The following is a 20,520-nucleotide window of genomic DNA, read 5'->3' on the forward strand; positions in this document are numbered from 1 at the left end:
CCTTTCTCTCTCTCTGTATGTGTGTATGTGTGTGTGTGTATGCACGTGAGCATATGCCTAAATCCGACTGCATGTGTGTCTTATACCCACCACTTCTTTGTTTCTTTACTTTGTGTTAACGTGCGACAGTTGTGTGCTCAAGTTTATGACGCGCGCGTGTGTGTGTGTGTGTGTGTGTGTGTGTGTGTGTGTGTGTGTGTGTGTGTGTGTGTGTGTGTGTGTGTGTTGGCTCTCGGCGGCACTGATAAACCCACTTAGACTCTCCCCTGATCTGTTCGCTTTGGGCTGGCAGCCCCCTGCCTTGGTTGAAACACACACACATACACACTCACACACACACACTCACACACTTGGAGCCCTCTGCTTTAGTTGCTAGCTGATCTGTGACAGCCTGCCACTCAAACGCAGCTCCGTTGAGACACTGCACAAAGGAGTAGAGGAGGCTGAGAGAGGAGGGAGGAAGGGGAAGAGGGAAAGGAGGTGGTGCTGGTGGTGGTGGTGGCTGTGGTATTGGGGTGTGAGAGGGGGGTATCAGTGTCTTTCTTCCGGGTGCCTGCTAGCTCCCGCTCTCTGGCTGTCTTCCTTATCTCCCTGCTCCTCACTCTCCTCCAACTGACTGGCTTTGGCAGCTGCTCCTCACTCCCCAACACATCTCCCCTTTCCTGCGCCTCTATTCCCCTCTCTTACTCCCCCCCTCCCCTTTTTTCTATTTCTTCCTGTCTTTATTTTCCTACCTGACCAAATGTCAGTTCATCTCGCTCTCATTTGCCTTTTCAAGAGAGGAGGACTTAGTGGAAGATGAAAGAGAATGGGAGAGAGAGGCAGGGCGCATCATAGAGACAACCTGCAAAGGCATTTGGCAATGAAAAAAAAGGGTAGTGTATGAAACAGGAAAACATGGCTTGTTGAGGGAATGCACTGAACCGACCAAAAGAAAAACAGAAGCAATGTGGGGCGAAAGCAGAGTGGAAGAGCAGGTAAAAAGCTGTGCTTGTAAATGCACATTTTTGTGTGTGTCCTGGTTGTGTTACTGGAATGAAGCTAACATACAGTAATAATGCAGCCAGCAGCTTCCAGTGTTTGAAAATCCACCAAATACACACACAGTATAGTGTCCAACCTGGACAAATGAATTAAACACTATCTACACATCTATATTTAAGGCATATATTTATGATTCTGTGTATATGTATTAAAGCTTTTTAGCGTTAATAATAAATCACATTACTAAGCGGAGTGCTTGTAATAAATTATCACTGTCTCTGGATGTAGTTACATGCACATGTTCTCCCTGCTAATTGGAGATTTCAGATCGACTGCTTTTAGCAGTATTTTTAACACACGCTGCTGTTTACATCTGTAAACACACTTAAAGGCATTGGAACAGAGAAACAGGTTCCTACAGGTGATAAATAAGAGATGCATTTGTCTTCCTTAGTTGGTATCTTATCTGTCTGACACTGATCAGCAGCCAAAAGATGGCTATCTTTTTGTCTGTTCAGAGCAGTAGCTGCTAGAGTTTGTAGACTATTTATTAAGTAAATGGAAGAGAAACACTTCAGCTCAGAAGCTGCCAATTTTGGAAAGATCACAAGCAAATCTCGGCTACTATCAGACCAGAGGAACAGGGTACCACCTTTGCAAGCATCTCACACCCACAGACTGTTTATACCTTTAGTGTAACTGTTGAATAAAAATTATATAATATGATGCTTACATTCCTGCAGCACCTTTTCTTGTCACCAATGTCTCTAACGTAGCTGTGATGTCTTTGTTGTTGTTCTTATATTGACTGACAGGCACCACAAGACACAAATGAAATTTCCAAAAGGTCAAAAAATACCGCTACAGTACTCTACACATTTACATGAACACAGAGGACACTCAGAAATGAAGCAGCAGGTTAGATCGTTCAGATGATAGGATATTTCCTGTGAGTGGTTTACAAAAAGCTTTGCTTCACTCCTCTCCACTAGAATTCCACCTGTTCCTCTGGCTGAGATGTTTATATAGAGTGGATAATAGAGCGCTTTAGTTCTTTGTGCAAAATCTTATAATTAATGAGAGTACTGATGAGTTCTTCTTCGAGTTCTTTCTCGCTCCTTTCATTGAATAAAAGGATATCACCTACCTAACAAACCATCCTAACAGCACCCTGAGGCCAAAGTATGTGGCATTTCTCTCGTCGGTTGGTGGAGACCAAAACAGAGCGATACATGAATGATGAACGATGATAAATAGTCATATTCGTGCAGCTACGGTCAGTTTAAAATTAACAGCAAACCTAACAGTCATGACCTGTGACTGTGGGATGAAGCAGGAACGCTTGCAGAAGGATCCACACAGGACAAAATGAAAACTAGAAGTGCTCCAGCTGATCAGCGTGGGTTCCTTTGTGACTTTAGTTTTGTTATAATGAATAAATCCAAAGCGAAGAGTCCGCTTTGTGACGAACGTGATAATATGTGTGTCTGGCCCTGGCGAATCAGGTACAGTGCATCTTTAAAGGACTAAAAAAAAGAGGAAAAAATCAATTTTCTCGTCAGCGTGTGGCTGCAAAAGCAATGCTACAGCAGCTTCTGCCACTGCATTTCATTAAGGTGAAGACTGTGTGAAAGTGAGAAAACAGTGTGTGACAAAACAACTGAGATAATGGAAGCTTCTATATACGAGGCAGGCCAGAGGGAGAGAGATAAAGAAAGATGCAGCGGGACAGAGTCGGGGAGGGGGAGGACAAATAGAAATAGAAAAAAAACAGGGCAGTGATCCCCAACGAGCTGGGATGGATGACAGGAACAAAGTTGGCTGTAGGTGGAGTAAAGAGACAAAAGATGGAGTTTTGCCGTGAAAGAGAAAGAGCGTGCTCAGCAATATGGATCCATAGCCCTGGGTTAGAGAAGACGGAGGGAACTCTTCATCAGCACCTCGACTGCTGCCAATATCGCTGAGTCATCATCGTCCTCTTGCACAACTGCAGGGTTCAAAAAAGAAACAGAAAGCCTCCCCAACCATCACCTTGATTATTTCATGTCAGCCATGTCACTGTCAGTATCATCACGTGCATCATTCACTATGAGAGAAAATCCAAACGCTCACTTTTTAAAACCACTTTCAGATTGAATCAGAAATTGTTGGTGGAGTTCACCCCTTTAACTGTTCTTCCGAAAGCCTAGTGGGAGACGCCTGGAGCTATTGGGCATCTTTCCCAGCGCCAGCCTCGCACCTGCTCCTGGCAAAAACAGAATAACTATGCAAAACTCTTTTCCACTCTTGCAGACTCCCTCTCCTTCCTTGTTTCCTCTCTCCCTCTTTCAGTTTTTAATTAAACAGAAGCAGAGGGCTGCGAAAACCTGCTACTAATTACACAGCCGCTGCCTCCCTCTCTCTCACTCTTTCTCTTCCTCTCTGCCTCTCTCCCACTCGCTTCTGTTTGCTCCTTTCCTCTCCATTCCCTTCACTTTTCTCCCTCACTCTGAGCCGTGCTGGAGATCCGCCAACAGCCTGTGGAATCACTTACCAGCTACCACGACGGGAGTGGAGGGGGGGGTGGGAAGAGAAGGTACACTTGTCGGCGTGCGCACACAAAAATCCGAGACATCGCACGTGTGCACGCGCACGCTAAGATGCAGACGAGCCCATTCACAAGTCAAAATGTGCAAAAAGCAGGCTTGCAGACACACACACGGGTCACACTCAACACATCTGAAGGTGCTTACCCATTTAGCAGCTTTGCTTTCTCCACTGTAACTGTGTTTGTGTGTGTGTGTCTGTTTGTTTGTGTGCGTGTGTGAGTGTGTGTGGCAGGCAAGAGGGTGATCAGCTCCCTAATGAGAGAGAACACTAATCATATTTCACACTGACACAAACACAATCACAACATCTGTATCTAATGCGGTCCGCCCTCTTATTCCTCCCCCACTCTCCTCCACTGAGCTTCCCTCCCCATCTCCTCCCCTCATCATCGTTCACCTCAATCCCCCCACCCCCCGCCGGCTTCCCCCTTCCTCAGTTTCACTTTCTTTTCTCCCATCCTCATCCTCTCTCACCCCCCCACCTCCTTCTGAAGTAATCAAGCAGGGATGCAGACTGACACCTCTCCCTCTCTCTTGCCTTCGCTTCATACCTTCCTCTGTCTCCATTCATCAAACTGCATACCTCCTTCTTTCTCCCTTCTGCCTTAATACAGAGCTCCCTTATTCAAGCTTGCACTTTGAAGGGGTGGTTATCCAATCCATCACATAGATCATAACGTACACACACACACACACACACACACACACACACACACACACACACACACACACACACACACTTTTACCATGCATCTTGCAGGGGAGCGTGTGAGTTAAGAGAAAGAGCAAAAGATTAAATGAGTGAAATGGGAGGAAACAATGGCAGAGATAGCATAAAGACAAGTGTAGCGTCACATCCACAGATGAAACATGCGGTAATGGCTGTCGGACAGAGGAGGGAGTGATAAAACGGGAGTGGTAGCTTGATGATAAGGGGAAGAGGGAGCAGATAGAGAGAGATTGCAGCTTTAGCTAAAGTAGCTGGACAGCAGGAGTGGGCGGGACACAGAAGCCCCCCTCTCTGCTGCAATCAAGCCTCTGTCACCATCTGGACGCCATTTTAAAACCATCAGCTCTGGCTCCCCATGTAAACAAGGGCGCGACCCCTAACATGCTCCCCTCCCTAAATGGGCTCTGTCTGGCATCTGCAGACCCCAAAATGGCTGACTTTGTAGGGTGAGAATTGGAGCCAGAATGGCAGACTGATGATCATATGGGGGAAGGCGTGTTTTTCATTTGTGAGGCATTTCTGACTGCGCACAAACGATGTAAAGTTGCTCAAAATATGTTTGTTATATTGCTCAACTGATAGCGCTGCAGGAGAGGTCTGATTCAAGATAAGGAAGCAGGTTCGGGATTATCAGGACAGCATGTCAGAACCAAGTGTCTCTCTATTCCCATGGACCGTACAGTAATTAACCTAGCATCATGCAAAAGTGGAAAATTACCAGTTGATTTGTATGCAGCGTTGATTTAAAAGGTAGTCACTAAAGGTAGTCCCTCCATTTAGTCAATATAACAGGTAAAATCATTTATTTTTTCATTGTTATCTGACATCGACTTTCTCAGTTAGTTAATAAACAGAAGAAAAAAAGAGGTCACAGCTGATGGCTTCAAACAACCAGTTTTATCAAGCCACACTTAAAAATCTAATGTCTAATCATAACGGCCTGGGAAGAGCAGCAAATATTCATTTTGAGAAATCAGAACTGATAATTAAATTAAGAGGTCTGTGCTTTTTTTCTAATCTCAACTGACTAATCATGTAAAATGCACTCTATATACTATATATATATATATAGTAGCAAATGTTACCATTAAATGACTCTAAAGTACTACATTTGCCAACATTAAACTTGTGTTTAAAGATTTTACTGTAATGTGCTGTAGTAAATACTAGGGGCGATCGTGGCTCAAGAGTTGGCAGTTCGTCTTGTAATCGGAAGGTTGCCGGTTTGAACCCTGGCTCCGACAGTCTCGGTCGTTGTGTCCTTGTGCAAGACACTTCACCCGTTGCCTACTGGTGGTGGTCAGAGGGCCCAGTGGCGCCAGTGTCCGGCAGCCTCGCCTCTGTCAGTGAGCCCCAGGGCAGCTGTGGCTACAATGTAGCTTGCCATCACCAGTGTGTGAATGTGTGTGTGAATGGGTGAATGTCTGAATGTACTGTAAAGCGCTTTGAGGTCCATAGGGACTAAGTAAAGCGCTATACAAATACAGGCCATTTTTACCATTTACATGCTTTACAGTTAAATACAGTCTATTGTGTTGTCATTGTGATGTTCTTTTAGTATTCCTTCAGTAATCTCCAGAAGCAGTTTACTAGTGTAAGATGTTTAACCGCGCTTGCTCTTTTAGGTACCCTGAATCACTTTCTTGTCTTTCTTGAACTAAGACAAGACATCAGTCTTTGTCATAACTCCCCTGCTCCTCACTCGGCACTATTATGGGAGCGCTGCTGTATTCAGCACTTTAGCAAACAGCCGGAAGATGAATCACTACAGAAGTCTTGGTCGTGAAGGTGCATTGATGGCTGAAGCTTAATATTGGAAATCACACATCACACGTCCACAACATGTGAGTATAAGGCTAAACACAACATAAGTGAAATAAACATCACAACGCCATTTAATTAATGCTTTTAGCTTCAACAGCTTTTACATGCCAATCAGCCACGTCATGAAATAACGCTCACGACACTCCATATGAACATATGCCTTAAATAAAGAAAAAAAAAAGTACTGTGGAGCAGCTTGGTTGTAATATTTGTTCCTTAAAGACACGATCACGGGTAGTCCAGTGCTGTATCACTCCTCTGCGAGAAAAACAAAATGTTTTTAAAATAGTTTTAACAAACCACCAAGAGAGCCGCGTTTTTCTCAAAAACAAATGTTAGCTATTGTGGCTGTCCCACCAACAGGTTGACTTTAATTGGAATTTAGATTAATGCAAACAAACATGTAAACAAGCATTATGAATGGCAGATTATCAAGAATTATGATGCGCTTACATGGGTGTGGGACGTAGATAGAGAGATAGAGTCTGTGACAGTGAAAAACAGAGGGAGCATGTCAGGGGGATGTGTGTATTCCTGTGGGAGGCTGTGTGCATGCGTGTTTCCTCTGTGTGTGTGTGTGTGTGTGTGTGCGCGCGCGTGTGTGTATGTGAGAACATGAGTGTTTGCGTGCCTCAGAGAGAGAAACAGTTGAAGATCTGATGCAAAGTTCAGATGCATGCACACACACACATGTGCACGCACACACACAGAAACATATCACAGGCAGCAGAGTGATAATGACATGGAAATGATATGGTAATGATATGGTAATCTGGCAACATTATTCTGCCCACCAGAGACTAGGAGGGAGAAGAACCTGCCACACACACACACACACACACACACACACACACACTGACAGAGAGAGCAAGCAGAGATCTATGCACTGACATGGCAAAGGAGAGTAAGACCAGTGTGGGGGAAGGTGTGTAACGTTAAAGTGTTAACGGTGAAAGGAAGGGTCTTTGGTTTGGTTTCTTTATCATTACTTTGTTGACTACACAAGACTTTTAACAGTAATCTTATTTAGTGCAAAGTGTCAAATTATTTTAATAAACTTAAAATTGAAAATCCGTGGTGTTCTGCAGAAAAGAAGTCCGATGAGCATTTTGACAAAAAATTTCAATTCAAACTCCCGGTTGACTTATTAGTGATTGATTTAGACCTTTTATTCTAATTACCCCTGATGACAAATCCAGAAGCTCAAGTTGCTGTTAAAAAAGCACATGAGATGGAGCTGGAAGTTTTGGAATTAACTTTTTGCTGAGCTGCAAAGGTTAAGAATAAACTATCATGCTAGAAACTTATAATCACACACACTTACATAGACACACATACAGGCAGACAGAGAGTTATGTGAGAGAGCATAATGCAAATGTATTGTAATAGGGGGAAACAGACCTAAAAGCATCAACATAAAGAAGATGGCCATAAAGCACTAATAGATTATTTATTAGACAGGATGTGAGTATCCAGAATGAATACAACACCGCCACCCTCTGGAAAGACTTATTCACTACAATATTTCCAATGAAGAGTGCATGCAATATACTGACTGTAAAAAAAAAAATAAATAAAAAAATAACTAACTTAGAAGGCAGGCCAACCTGTTTTTGTCAGAGTGCCTCAGTATGCTTATGTATATGTATTAAGATAGGGTTGTCGAATTATAAAACAAGTCTGACTGAATATCAAAATATTTAGGTGTATTGACTCTGATGAGTTTAAGGAAAGAAGATTAATATTATAGTCATTTGGTGACTCTTTCAGACATACTATAGATATTTAATCTCAAATAGTTATTTTATATGCACTCTTTCAAAATACTTATCACAGACTATACAATATTTGAGCCATTTGTGTAAAAGTGATTAATCATGTCACCTGCGCAAAAAGAACGCAGAAATATAGAAATATCAGAGCAGAATTTAAACAAGATGCAGTGGAGATGAAAGTTCACCTAAAAACTCTAGTTTGAATCACATTTCTAGTTTCTTACAGAGCACTCAACTGTATCTTGTTGTCTTCCTCTTTATTGTTTCAGTCTGAACTTCATCTGCTAATCACTAGATGCTCTTCTACGCCAACATCGCCGCTCCTTCTTTCCTTTCCTTTCTGCTTCTTGCTTCCTCCCTAGTTGTCAGTGTTTCCCTTGCTGCTCCTCTTTAAGTGGCTGTGATTGACAGGTGGGCTATATCCATGCAATATCACCCAGCGCACGTTCCTATTCCCTCCTGGAGCCTTCATCCGCCGGTCAAATTAACCTTTCGTGCCAACGGGAGGGGGCCCTGCGTGGGCCAATCAGCAGGTGATTAGGCCGGGGGTGGGAGGGGTTGGGGGTCACTGCGATGGGGCCATCGCAAGCCTGATTGGTTTCAATCAGCGACCAGCCGCAAGGACAGCTGGGAGCTGAGCCGCAGTGAGCACTAATCAACGCGTCCCACAGTGAGGCATGAACAGTCACCGCACACACATACACAAGCAGACCGATGTTGGTGTATACACACTGACAACACTTACCTCTCTGTGTGCACACATTCGCCCTGAGACAAGAAACACACACACACACAGTAAGACATGGGATGCAGAAATGAACAGTCAAGACCACAACAGATAAACAGAAAATCCCATAATGGAAAACTAGAGAAAATAGAGAGAGGGAGACAGGGAAAGAGGGGCACACTCAGAGCAGCCACAGAATCTCACAGTAAATTGAATGACTAATTGCATTGGATTCGTTAATTTGACCACTGGCACATCAGATAGGGGGCCCGTGACATTGGTTTGAAATGCTCTGTCCTACAAACCGCGACAACAAATCTCATGTGATGTTTCAAATGTGGAACAATCCACATTCGCTCCGCTATGGCTGATGTCATGCCGATTCTTGTTCAAATATCATAAAGTACAGCACTGACCAGTCACTGATCAGATTAAAAAGAAAATGTTGCAAAGAGCACATTATAGCAACTCTTTGATGGATCAGCTCAGGTTTGTTGTTTATGACAGTTAGGCACTTCTTTGGATGAGTCAAATGTCTGAGCTACAGAAGAGAACTACACTTACAGATGTTAGGTGCACTGGCCTCCAAAGTCACCAGTAAAACATCGTTGGGATGTGGTTGAACAGGAGGTTCACATCAGCTGACAAATCTGCAGCAACTGTATGACATTATTGTTGAATCTATGCCATGAGGACTGGAGGCAGTTCTCAAGCCATAAGGGGGTCCAACCAAGTAAGAAGGTGTACCTTAAAAAGTGTCAAGTAAAACCTACACCCAGATTCAAACAGATAATTCCTACTTTATTCAAACTATGAAACAATGTGCATGTATTATATAACTGGTTCACCTGTAACTGAGTTACTATTGGTTTTCAAAGTCTTATTGTGACCTGAATATAAGTAACAGGTAACAGAAAGTTATTCTAACATACATACATTAACTGGCCACTTTATAAGGCCAGTTGCTGGTTAACACAAATATCTAATTTGCCAATCATATGGCACCAACTCTAGGCATTTAGGCATGAAGACATGGTCAAGTAATACAAAAAACAAACAAACACATGAGAAAACACCCACAAATATTTCTGAAAATGTAGCGTTTTGTTTGTTTTTTTTGTTTTAAATTTCAAATATTGAATAACAAGACAAAACAGCTAATGTGAATGTAATTTTTTTCACTCTTCATAACTGAAGCCTTTCATTGAACTACTAAATAAACAAACTGGTACTCTCTTTCTGGCCAGATACGTGGAAACACTTCTGCTATAATTTTGTTTGTATTTAACAAAATAAAAATGCAAACACAAATGTATGCATTAGTTTTTGACTACGAGTGAAAATTGTTTTCTTTACAAATAACTTAAAGAACTTATTTTAACATTCCACTCAACAACAAACAAATCCTTCCTAGAAAAAATTGTAATTAGGGAGAAGTGGGCCACAAGTGGCACCCAGGCCACAAGTTTGAGACCCCTGGTCTAGTACAACTAGACCAAGTATTAGCACTTTGCAGCTAATGAAGTGAGTTTAGTTCTTAGAGAGTCTCTTAACCTTCAGATGCATTTACAAAAATATAACAGAAGAAGACATGATCAAATTCAGTTAAAATATGTAACAAATCTGTGATGGTAAATATTGAAGGTCATAATGTTGAAAGTCACCACCAATAAATATGAATTACACAAATGCAGAAAGATGCTTTCAATATTTCAGATGTTTTAGTTAAAAAAAGAAAAACATCTTTTTAAAAATGATCTTTTACTGTACTGTACTCTTTTCACCTTTAACCCCCGACTAGTCAATTATTATGTGAATACTGGCCACTAAAAGGCCATCATCTAATTGAATGAATGTGGCTACACTAATTTAATAAATGTGTGAAGTCATCATATTGACAAAATCTGTCCAGACTAACAACATGAAATCAACAGCAACTATGTTAACTCAGCTGCTAGCATGTTGATGTTCTGGAGTCGCACGAAGCTGGATTTAAGGAATAACTGTTTAAATTAAAGTTTTGAGAACATCTTTAATGCCATTTTGTCCAAATACATAACATGACGTCATTGGGTTGGTTGCTGCTAATAGACTTACATTAGTTAAGGTTAGCTAACTAGTGAACGAACCAGTGACTCAGTGAAAAATAAGGAAACTAAAAATAAAAAGCATTGTAAAGGAGATCATTTTTGTACTGATCAGGCTGCCACAGTGAGTCGTTATGTTAAAAAAAAAGCCAAGGATATACTGTCCACTTTGTCCACTTTTACTCTCTGACACTTAAGCAGTAAGTGGTTCCTCGTTGTTTGGCTACCTGCACTGAAACGGTAAAATCCACCTGTTAGCCATCATGTTCAGGCTTGTAAAGCACTTTATAAATGAGGGCAGTGTGCAGGAGAGGCTGTTTGAGTTAAATTTCCTGGTAGCTCAAGAGAACGACAAACTGGAGTCAGACATGGAGTATTCCTCCTTGGGCCAGGTGTACAAGCAGCAGAATCAATTGATGAGACATTACACATTATAATAATGGTCTCTTACATCAAGGACATTCAAACAGTTTACTACATGTGCATCACAAAACAAAAATGACCAAATTTCTTACTGAAACATGGTCGGGAATCCTTGCAACAACAAAAAAAAAAAAGAAAAAGAAAAGAAAAAAGGAGTCTCTGAGGAAGAAATGCAGTTAGTTTTGGAGATCTTTTTTTCTCTCACATCATCTCACTAAGTGGATTATTTCATATTAAAAGTCAGGAAAATCAAATGTAAGTGGAGAAGAAGGAATTTTTTTCCTATGGAGATGCTGATGGATGTTTTCAATTATTACGTGTTTTAAAAACCTGAACATTACAGCTAACAGATGGATTTTCTTTCTTTCTTTCTATTTTTTCTTCTTTTTTCTTTTTTTTTTTACATAAAACTGCCTGCTGCAGCCAGGGGCAGAACAAAAGTGATCCCCTTAGACTGTTTTTCAGTTTTAGTCTCCTTAATTTTCACGAAACTATTGGTTCTGTCACTAGTTAGCTAACATAAATTAATGTAAGTCTATTAGCTGCAACCAACCAACCAACCTGGTGATGTCACATTCTGTACTGGCACAAGATGGCGATAAAGATGTTCAACAACTTGATAAACAACTTTGCATGGACTCTAATATTTAGTCCCCTTTACACTCCAATTGTTTTTAACTATTGTGAATCATTTGATTAGTGATGGTGGCAAGTTATTGTATCTCTGTAGGGTCTTCTTAGTGGATTTCAGGTTGTTTTCAAGGACATTATTCTATGAGTTTGAGACTGGAAAGAGAGAGTTTGAGGAAACACAGGGCGGTGTGACTGAATTCCATTTATCCTGTGACTCAACTGATGCAGATAAAGTAGGGTTTTCAACTCTGTTGGATGACAGCTCATCCTCACTGCCTTTGTGATCCAGGGAATAATTCCTAATATTGCAACGGAACGCTTTCTCTGTGTTGGCTTCCTTTTTACACAGAATAATGTAGCACTTTGTGAAAAATTGACAAAACAAGATGCCGTAGCATGAGATGAGGATAACGATCATCTCCACTGCTGGAAGGTACTTGCCTGTGACATTGACGTAGACTGGGCCAAACATGATCCAGGAGATGAAGTAAATGAGCATTGCAAAAGTGATGAACTTTGCATCATTGTAACTGTCAGGCAACTTTCGTCCTTTATAGGCAACACCAAAGCAGATGAGAGCCAAAAGGCCAATATAGACTAGCATGGCTCCAAACGCAGGAATTAGTTTCTCATTACAAAATATCAGTTTCATGTTGTCCTGTGTGATCTCTGAGTCAATGTATGGAGGACCGTGTACAAGCCACATTATAACAATAACCACTTGAACTGCCATGCAGACTGCAATAATGAGGTAAGGCTTGTAGAGCTTCTTCAGCACACTTTGAATGACCGGGTCAAACTCAAAGGCTAAGACGATCTTAAAGGACTTGACCATGATGCAGGAGACACACAAGGTAAAACTCAAGCCAAACACCACCTGCCGTGCTTGGCACTGATAGCTATTGGGTTGACCACCAAATAATATAACACTAGTAAATGTGATCATAAGGGAGAGGAGGAGAATGATGCTGATTGGGCCTACAGATGAGCGCACAACAGGGGTATTCCAGTGTGCAAGGAAGATGATCCCAACAACAATGGTAAGCACTGCTCCCAAAGAAGTAAAAGACAGCAGCACAATAAGATATACATCACCCCATTTCAGAAAATCAATTTTTCTGGGTAAACACACTGAACTGGTGTTTTTGGAGTAATAGTTTTCTTTGCAAGGATGGCATGTCTCAGAATCTGGAAACAGAGGACAAAAGGTCATTAGAATATTTAACTTGGATTCAAATTCCTTGAGCTGTCAATGCAACAGACTGTGTAATATAAGCATTTCAAAACACTTGTTTTCATAATATTTTGCAGTTAAGTAACACAAATGGAGTTAGGTTTTTTTTTTTGTAATACACACCGGTGGTGTTGGAATATTGGTTCTCAGCACAGGGTTCACACTGATAGCAGCAACCAGGCTGGCCTGTAACTGAAGTCTTCCTGTAGCCAGGCCTACAGCTGTCTGTGCACCTGGAAGTCACATTTCCCTTAGAGAGGAAAGAATCACCATCATGGCCGTCAGTTTTATTTACTGACCATATGAAATCATACCCCACCCCACCCCCACCCTTTTATTTTTAAATCAGTGTGGCATATACCATCTGTTCTTAGACACAAGGTTTTGCATGTTTTTACACACTAACATATACATAATCAACAAAAAAAGAGACTAAAGTATCAATGATGGCAGTTTTTACTATGTGCAAACTCTTAAGTTAGCATGTTAGCATATCAATATTTGCTATTTAGCCATAAACACAAATTATAATAGAACCCAGTACCAATGATAAAAGAATAGTGCAATAAAAGAGTTACAGAATAAAATAACTTGCCTGTGGAAGGTAAACACTTACTATGTGTCTCTGAAGAGCCTGTTGTGTTTCCTGTGAGGTGAAAGTCAGGTTCTGGTGTTCTATACTGTAATAGGCTAAAATGTTGTTCACATCTAGAGAATCTTGAGTCTGCTTCCACAGGATGATATCATATCCAGAGTTGAGGTCACCATGGTGATCAAATGAATAACTTTTTCCCTCCATGTGGAACGTTGCCTTCCGTAAGGCTCTTCGTAGCTGAAGTGTTGAAAACACTAATTAAAAATAATTTACCTGTAGCGGTTAGAAAAATTAACATTTATCGAGGATTGTGTTTCTGGCCACTTGTTCAATATCTAGTACAATAGATATACACAAAAATATACAGTGGGTAAAATAAGTATTGAACATGTCACCAGTTTACAAATTAAATATATTTCTAAAGGTGCTATTTACATGAAATTCTCACCAGATGTAACAACTCATCCAATCAACACGCGCAAAGAAATAAAATCTAGTGCTCTAATCGGGGGCTACAGTACTATAAAGTCATTACGATAAGATGCGACCTGATTATTCAAGAATGTGAATTCAGTTCTGGATTTAACATATATATAGAAAGACAGAAATATGGTCTCTCCTTCTATTCCTGTCAGTACTCTTGCTGTAGCATTTTGGATCAACTAAAGACTTTTCAGGTAGTTTGTTTGGAAATCCTACCTAGAAGCAATAAATGCATAAACTAGTTTTTCAGCTTCAGTCTGAAACTGGATATTTCTAATTTTAGCGATATTGTAGAAATGGAAGAAAGCAGTCCTACATATTTGTTTAATATTCACATTGAATGTAATATCGTGGTCAAAAATGACTCAAAGAATCCTCACAGTGTTACTGGTGGCCAAGGTAATGCCATCCAGAGTAAGCATCTGGTTAGGTACGATATTTCTATGCTATTTCTTTTTTATAGCCGAGTACAATAACCTCAGTTTTATCTGAATTTAGAAGCAGAAAATGAGAGCTCATTTAGGTCCTCATGTCTTTCCTGGCATTCCTGCAGTTTAACTAATTGGTGTGTGTTATCTGGCTTCGTGGATAGATAAAGTTGGGTGTCATCTGCATAGCAGTGAAAACGTATGCTATGCCTTCTAATGATACTGTCTAAGAGAAGCATGTATAATGTAAACAAAATTGGTCCTAGCATGGAGCCCTGTGGAACTCCATAATTAAGCTTAGTGTGTGAAGAGGACTCTCCATTTAGATGAACATAATGGACTCTATTAGATTAGAAAGATATGATTCAAACCACTGCAGCGCAGCATCTTCAATATCTACAGCACGCTTCAATTGCTGCAATAAAATATTATGGACAGCAGTATCAGATGCTGCACTGAGGTGTAGCAAAACAATCACAGAAATGGCTCTACTGTCAGAGGCCATAAGAAGATCATTTGTAACCTTCACTAAAGCTGTTTCTGTACTATGATGAGCTCTGAAACCTGTCTGAAACTCTTCAAACAAACCACTTCTCTGCAGAAGATCTTTTGGCTGTTTTACAAATACTCTTTAAAGAAATAAAAGGAAGGCTGGAGATTGACCTATAATTAGCTAAGGCAGCTGGGTCACGTGATGACTTTTTAAGTAACGGTTTGAAGGCCTGTGGTACATAGCCGATTAATAGTTGATCATGTTTAAGGATAAACATTAACAGCAGTACTTCTTTGAGCACTCTTGAAATGGGGACAAGTTGATGGTTTGGAGAAAATAATTACTGACGTACACTCAGAGGTTTCAGGAAAAAAAAGGTGCTAAAATGACCTGACCTGAATCCAGTTGAAAATCAATGGAAAGAACTAAAGCTCAGAGTTCACTGAACCTCCAGGATTTAACTGGTGTGGAAGAATGGGCCAAAATCTCACCTGAGCAATCCATGCAACTAGACTCCATACAAGCTGTCATCACCGACGAAGGCTTTTGTACGAAGTATTAAATAAATCTCAATAAGCGTGTTCAATACTTTATTCCTGTGTCATTTCCCATTATTACACATAAGTTAATTTATGGACATCTATGGTTTGATTTCTTTGCCTGTCTGGATCGGATGAGTTGTTACTGACATCTAGTAAGAATTTCATGTCTATAGCACCTATAGAATTATATATTTAGAATATATTTAGTTAGAAGATTGGTGATGTTTTCAATACTAATGGGTAAGTCAGGTCCTCTGTGAGACCTGACACGCCTCTGTGGATCATTTATGTGCTTCAGTATTAATAGAAAATAGTGAATATAGTTTCTTAGTATTGAAAGATTTTCTAATATGCTGTGCTGTATGTGTTTACGTGTTTTTGTGTTTCTGTGATTTTACCTCCAACGGCCGTAAGGGCTGTCTTTTACAGTCCCGGTTAGTACAGAGGTCTTTAACAGCTTGAGCTATTGCTTTAACTGCCAGCTCAATACTGAACACAGCATATGGATATATCAACTTCTTTAACTCTTCTGATGAATTTGTCCCATGCTCCTTTAAAAAATTAGACAAAAATGTGTTGTTCTCGTGGTGGTTGGGATTTTCATCAAGGTCATCGAGATATCGCTCAAACTTGGTTGTGTTTCCAGATTTAAGAGTGATCCCAAAGATTGTTCCTATGTCACTCAATTTGTAGTTCTGAGAACTCAGTACTTCAGGTGACTGTGACCAAATATCACTGGCCAACCAAACTTTCCCTCTGGCTTGAGGATATTTGAGAAGTTTGTCAAAAATATCTATCATATAGTAAGCTTTGGCAAAGGAAACAATAACACTAACATTTCTATTATCTATGATGCTTTTGATTGTAGAGTTAATTCTCTCTTCATGCAATTCATCATTTAAAGCATCTGGAAGAACAGAGGTGAAGGCGAAGCAGATGCCTTTTTTGGTTGCATGATGCTGGAGGCGTTCAGTTATATAGCGACCGTATTCACCATCAGTTGCTACCACACCGATCCAAGTCCAACCGTAATGATCAAGAATCTGGGCAATGGCACGAGTTTGGTGATCATCTTGTGGTACGGTCCTCATAAAGCTTGGAAAACGGGTTTTATCACTCAGGAAACCAGAAGTTGCACCATAACTTATCTGTGGAAAATATCACAAAACACTATGAAGTGAAACAAACATTTCATATTCTGTCTGTACACATATATCTTAAGCGTATAACATAAGTGATAAAGTATCTACAAAAAACTGTTTTTTTAAAGTTTAAAGTCTTAGTTAGCAACATAGCTACTTTATGAAGCACTGTAATATTACAACTTGCTAGCTGAATGCAGAAACATCTTGTTTTTTCTTACGGCTAGGGGAGTACAGAGACAAAGTTTCTGCTACAGTCATTTTTAGACTAAGTGTGGCTGTTTCACCTATTTTCAATTCTTGGTTTTTTGTTTTGTTTTGTTTTTTTTGGGGGGGGGGGGGGGGGGGGGGGGGGTGCTGTTCATCATATCCATGAATGCAAAATGTATCATCCAAATATTAGCTGCTAATGTTTGTACAATAGATTTTACATTTAGGGTTAGGTAACATAACAGACCTCAGAAGTCGGTCATACCTCAGGGATGTACTCCAGGTGGAGCTGACCTGTAACTCCTATGGATAACTCTGAGTAGTAATCACCAATGACGACCAGGACAGGTGGAGAGGATTGCTGTGCACAATCTTGGCGATTATTACCTACAAATGAATTAACTGATACTATTACCTTCATTTAAACTGATACACACACAGTGTTGAGGAGTAAGGGAATACATGTACCGGTGTTAGATATTTAAAATACAAAATATGAGTAATTGTATTCAGTTACAGTTGCTGCTCAAATAAGTGATAATTAAAATACAGTTACTTTGTTGAAATACATGGATTACATGGCGTTCTTTTCCTGTTTCAAATATTAGGCTATCCCTTCTCTAATTTTGGTAATTCCACGTATTGCCGGAAATCCAAACAAAACACGCAACAAGAGGCAGTTACACAATGGACCCAGAGCCAACACAACAGAGCCAGCAGTGCACAGGCAGGAATGAATTTCTTACTTGGAAATTCCAACACCACTTCACATTTAAAGAAGAAAGGGATGGATGAAATCTGAGAGTTCAATGCAAACTCTGTCTGCCAGCAACCAAGCTGCTCTCAGCATGAAAAGACTCCAACCTAAAGAAACACCTGGAAGTAAGTTCTTTTTTAAAAACTAACGTTACCCTACTGCAACTACCTTGTCATAGTTGTGGTAGCTACCTGGGATATTTGCCTCTTCAGTATCTTTGATGTACCATTGCTGTGTGATTTATTACTATTACTGAAGGCTGGATTACAGGCTGCATTACAACCTGCAGAAAGAAAACATTTTACTGATACAGACATTGTTTTCTATATGAGATCACTGCAAAAAGTGCAGTCTTACCTAATGTCCACCCTACTGTTACTAATTTTATATTAAGATTTAAAAATCTAGTTGGTATTGCTTTCAGAACTGCACATGATTATTTGCAGCTACCAGGTTGTTAATGCTGTCCATCAAGTCTAATAGTGTGCGGTCTCTGAACTAACCTCAGCTAACGCCAGCTAACAAGCTAAAAAGCATGACAATATATCAAGTAAACCAAAGTATTCCAAATACATTATTCACATTGAGTAACTTAACAGAATACGTTACAAACTACACACACAAATAATGTATTAATCTTTACTTTTGTTAGAAGTAATTCAGAATAACACTTAATTACAAGCCAGAGAAAGTAATTTGCTACACTATTCGTTATTCGTTACACTACTACATTACTTCCTGCTGATTCTGTAAAATTACCTGAAATGCACAGTCTCATAACTACCAGTTACCATATATAAATATTAATGTACAACTTTTAAGAAAATGTTCACAAATGCCTATTTTAGTATCCATTGATGTGCTATGTTCCCATGATGATCTCCAAAGAAAATTCAATTAGTAAGAACTATTCCGTGTCAAAAATGATTTTAAAATAACGAGGCAGATTTCTAGCCCCGAGAGAACTCACTGTTTCTCATCATGAAGGCCTGGGTTTGTATCAGGGCAGTAGTAACTTCCCCACAGGAGTCAAGTATGAGGTATCCCAAGGTGAGGTTTCCCAACTCTCGCTTCTGATTTATCTCCTCCAGTGCCTGCACCATTATCAGAGAGTGGACCAGACGAGCTGTGCTAAACCTGTACAACACAATCAGATATATTATATATATAAATACACCCTAATAAAATGTGTACAATGATCAGTTGTGTATGTGTGTGTGTATTACCTGTCACATGTCCGGTTTTCACGGCCATCATCATTCACAGTAACAGTAACGCTTTCATGAATCGGGAACAATCCTCCGATAATGATGTCACCTTCTGCTGTGGCTTGATTGGAGCATTTTGTACCAGAAAAGTGATGTGATAAAACTGCAAGAAAGATGTAGAAGCTGAAAGAATTTTTCATCTTCCTTGTGTGCTTCTTATGAGTGTAAATCAGTGAATCTTCAAAAACTTGCTCTGAAAAATAATTTGTGTGTATCTCTTCAGCATTCCTGCAAAAGACAGAGGTGTGGTTAAAGTTCTTGAACTTGAAATACTATCATTTCTTTCATTTTTTTTCTTTTCTTTTGTTTTTATGGTCACACGGGGTTCGATGTCACTGAGAAATGGGATGTACTTTTACTTTCCATTTACTTTACTTACTTTTCCTGGTAATTATTTTTTAAAGGTTTCACAGTTGTGAGCTATAAAAAACAAGTGATTTATGAATTATTCGGACTGTAGCAGCTGTAGTTTTGTTACACAACATATATCTACTTTGACAACTCTGGTTACAGTTGAGTCGAAGCATTATCAGTAGTTGTACTGTTATATAATACTGACATATTATGCATCTGATACTTAGCAAGACAATACCAGGTATTTCCCCAGGAGGATTAAAAATAATTCTATAGCAGTCAAAGGAAGCAAAAAGGCTCTGACACGAATTCCTGACATATTAGCTGCCATGTATGTCTGCAAATCATGAGTTTTCTTACTTGTTTACATGCCCTGCCTGGTGTCTGTTGGCTGCTTTTCTGACTTTGTTGTCCCAACAAAACATTTGAGATTTTTATTATATTATTACAAGTAAAACTTTGTTATATAAAGTAATGTCAAATTCATATGTTTTTTTTTAATTTCTTTACTTAACTACATTCATTTGACAGCTGTTGTTGGTTTGAATTAGAGAATGTATAATTTTGTGCTTACACATCAATTGCCTTCCACTTTTCTTCAGGGACACCTGAGCGAGAGCCCATCCCAGCTGACATGGAGCAAGAGGCAGGGTAGAACCTGTACAGGTCACCAGGCTGTCATAGTTCTAACCCAGAAAGGTAGACAACTGTTCATGCTCACAATTACGCCTTTGCCCAATTCAGAATCACCAATTAATCTTCCCCCATACATATCACTGGATTGAAGCCATGCAAACACATGGATGACATGCAACTTTTACACAGAAAGGCCCCAGCCTGGATTCAAACCCTGGACTTTCTTGATGTGAGACAGCAATGCCAACCACTGTTCCGCCATGCCGCCCCATTAAAAAGTTTCACACAATAATTCCTCAGCATTATTATGTCATATAGTTTAACACTCCTAAATGGCAAAAAGGTGTCACCTACCTACTTGCATTTACGATTAGTCACTGTAGCCTCAGTTTACTGCTCTTTGTTGACTTCTACTTCTGTCTTCAACTGTAGTTTTGAGGTACTTGTACTTTATTTGAATTTTGTTTTATTACTTCACAATGCTACTGCGCTATTTTATTTTTTAGAGGGCAATGCTTTTTTAACAATGCTAAATTTCTTAGAAACACAGAACTACTTCATTAAAAACAACAAAAATACATCTGTAGTAAAAAAAAAAAAGAAAGAA

The 20,520-nt window shown here is 39.9% G+C and overlaps 1 protein-coding gene across 1 annotated transcript; it reads right to left on the minus strand.

Annotated features, from left to right (window-relative positions):
• Positions 1 to 11,910: 11,910 nt before the first annotated feature.
• LOC134643553 (G-protein coupled receptor family C group 6 member A-like) lies at positions 11,911 to 20,175 on the minus strand. The gene is made up of 8 exons (XM_063495980.1): positions 20,127 to 20,175; positions 18,882 to 19,026; positions 18,626 to 18,792; positions 17,164 to 17,285; positions 15,945 to 16,694; positions 13,622 to 13,837; positions 13,129 to 13,255; positions 11,911 to 12,959 (listed from the first exon to the last, which is right to left on the minus strand). The coding sequence occupies exons 1-8, from the start codon at positions 20,173 to 20,175 to the stop codon at positions 11,911 to 11,913; spliced, it is 2,625 nt and encodes an 874-aa protein (XP_063352050.1).
• Between the last annotated feature and the right edge of the window lie 345 nt (positions 20,176 to 20,520).

This window comes from Pelmatolapia mariae, linkage group LG15 (genome assembly GCF_036321145.2).
Source record: "Pelmatolapia mariae isolate MD_Pm_ZW linkage group LG15, Pm_UMD_F_2, whole genome shotgun sequence".
In the NCBI taxonomy this organism is placed as follows: Eukaryota; Metazoa; Chordata; class Actinopteri; order Cichliformes; family Cichlidae; genus Pelmatolapia; species Pelmatolapia mariae.

What these genes read in the sequence shown, in the direction of transcription:
- LOC134643553 (XM_063495980.1), bottom strand. Translation starts at nt 20,175, where the DNA reads ATGGCGGAACAGTGGTTGGCATTGCTGTCTCACATCAAGAAAGTCCAG. An exon ending in TCACATCAAGAAAGTCCAGG is followed by an intron (nt 19,027 to 20,126) that starts GTTTGAATCCAG and finishes TCTTTCTTGCAG; the next exon opens with TTTTATCACATCACTTTTCT. An exon ending in ACCTGGAGTACATCCCTGAG is followed by an intron (nt 16,695 to 17,163) that starts GTATGACCGACT and finishes TATTTTCCACAG; the next exon opens with ATAAGTTATGGTGCAACTTC.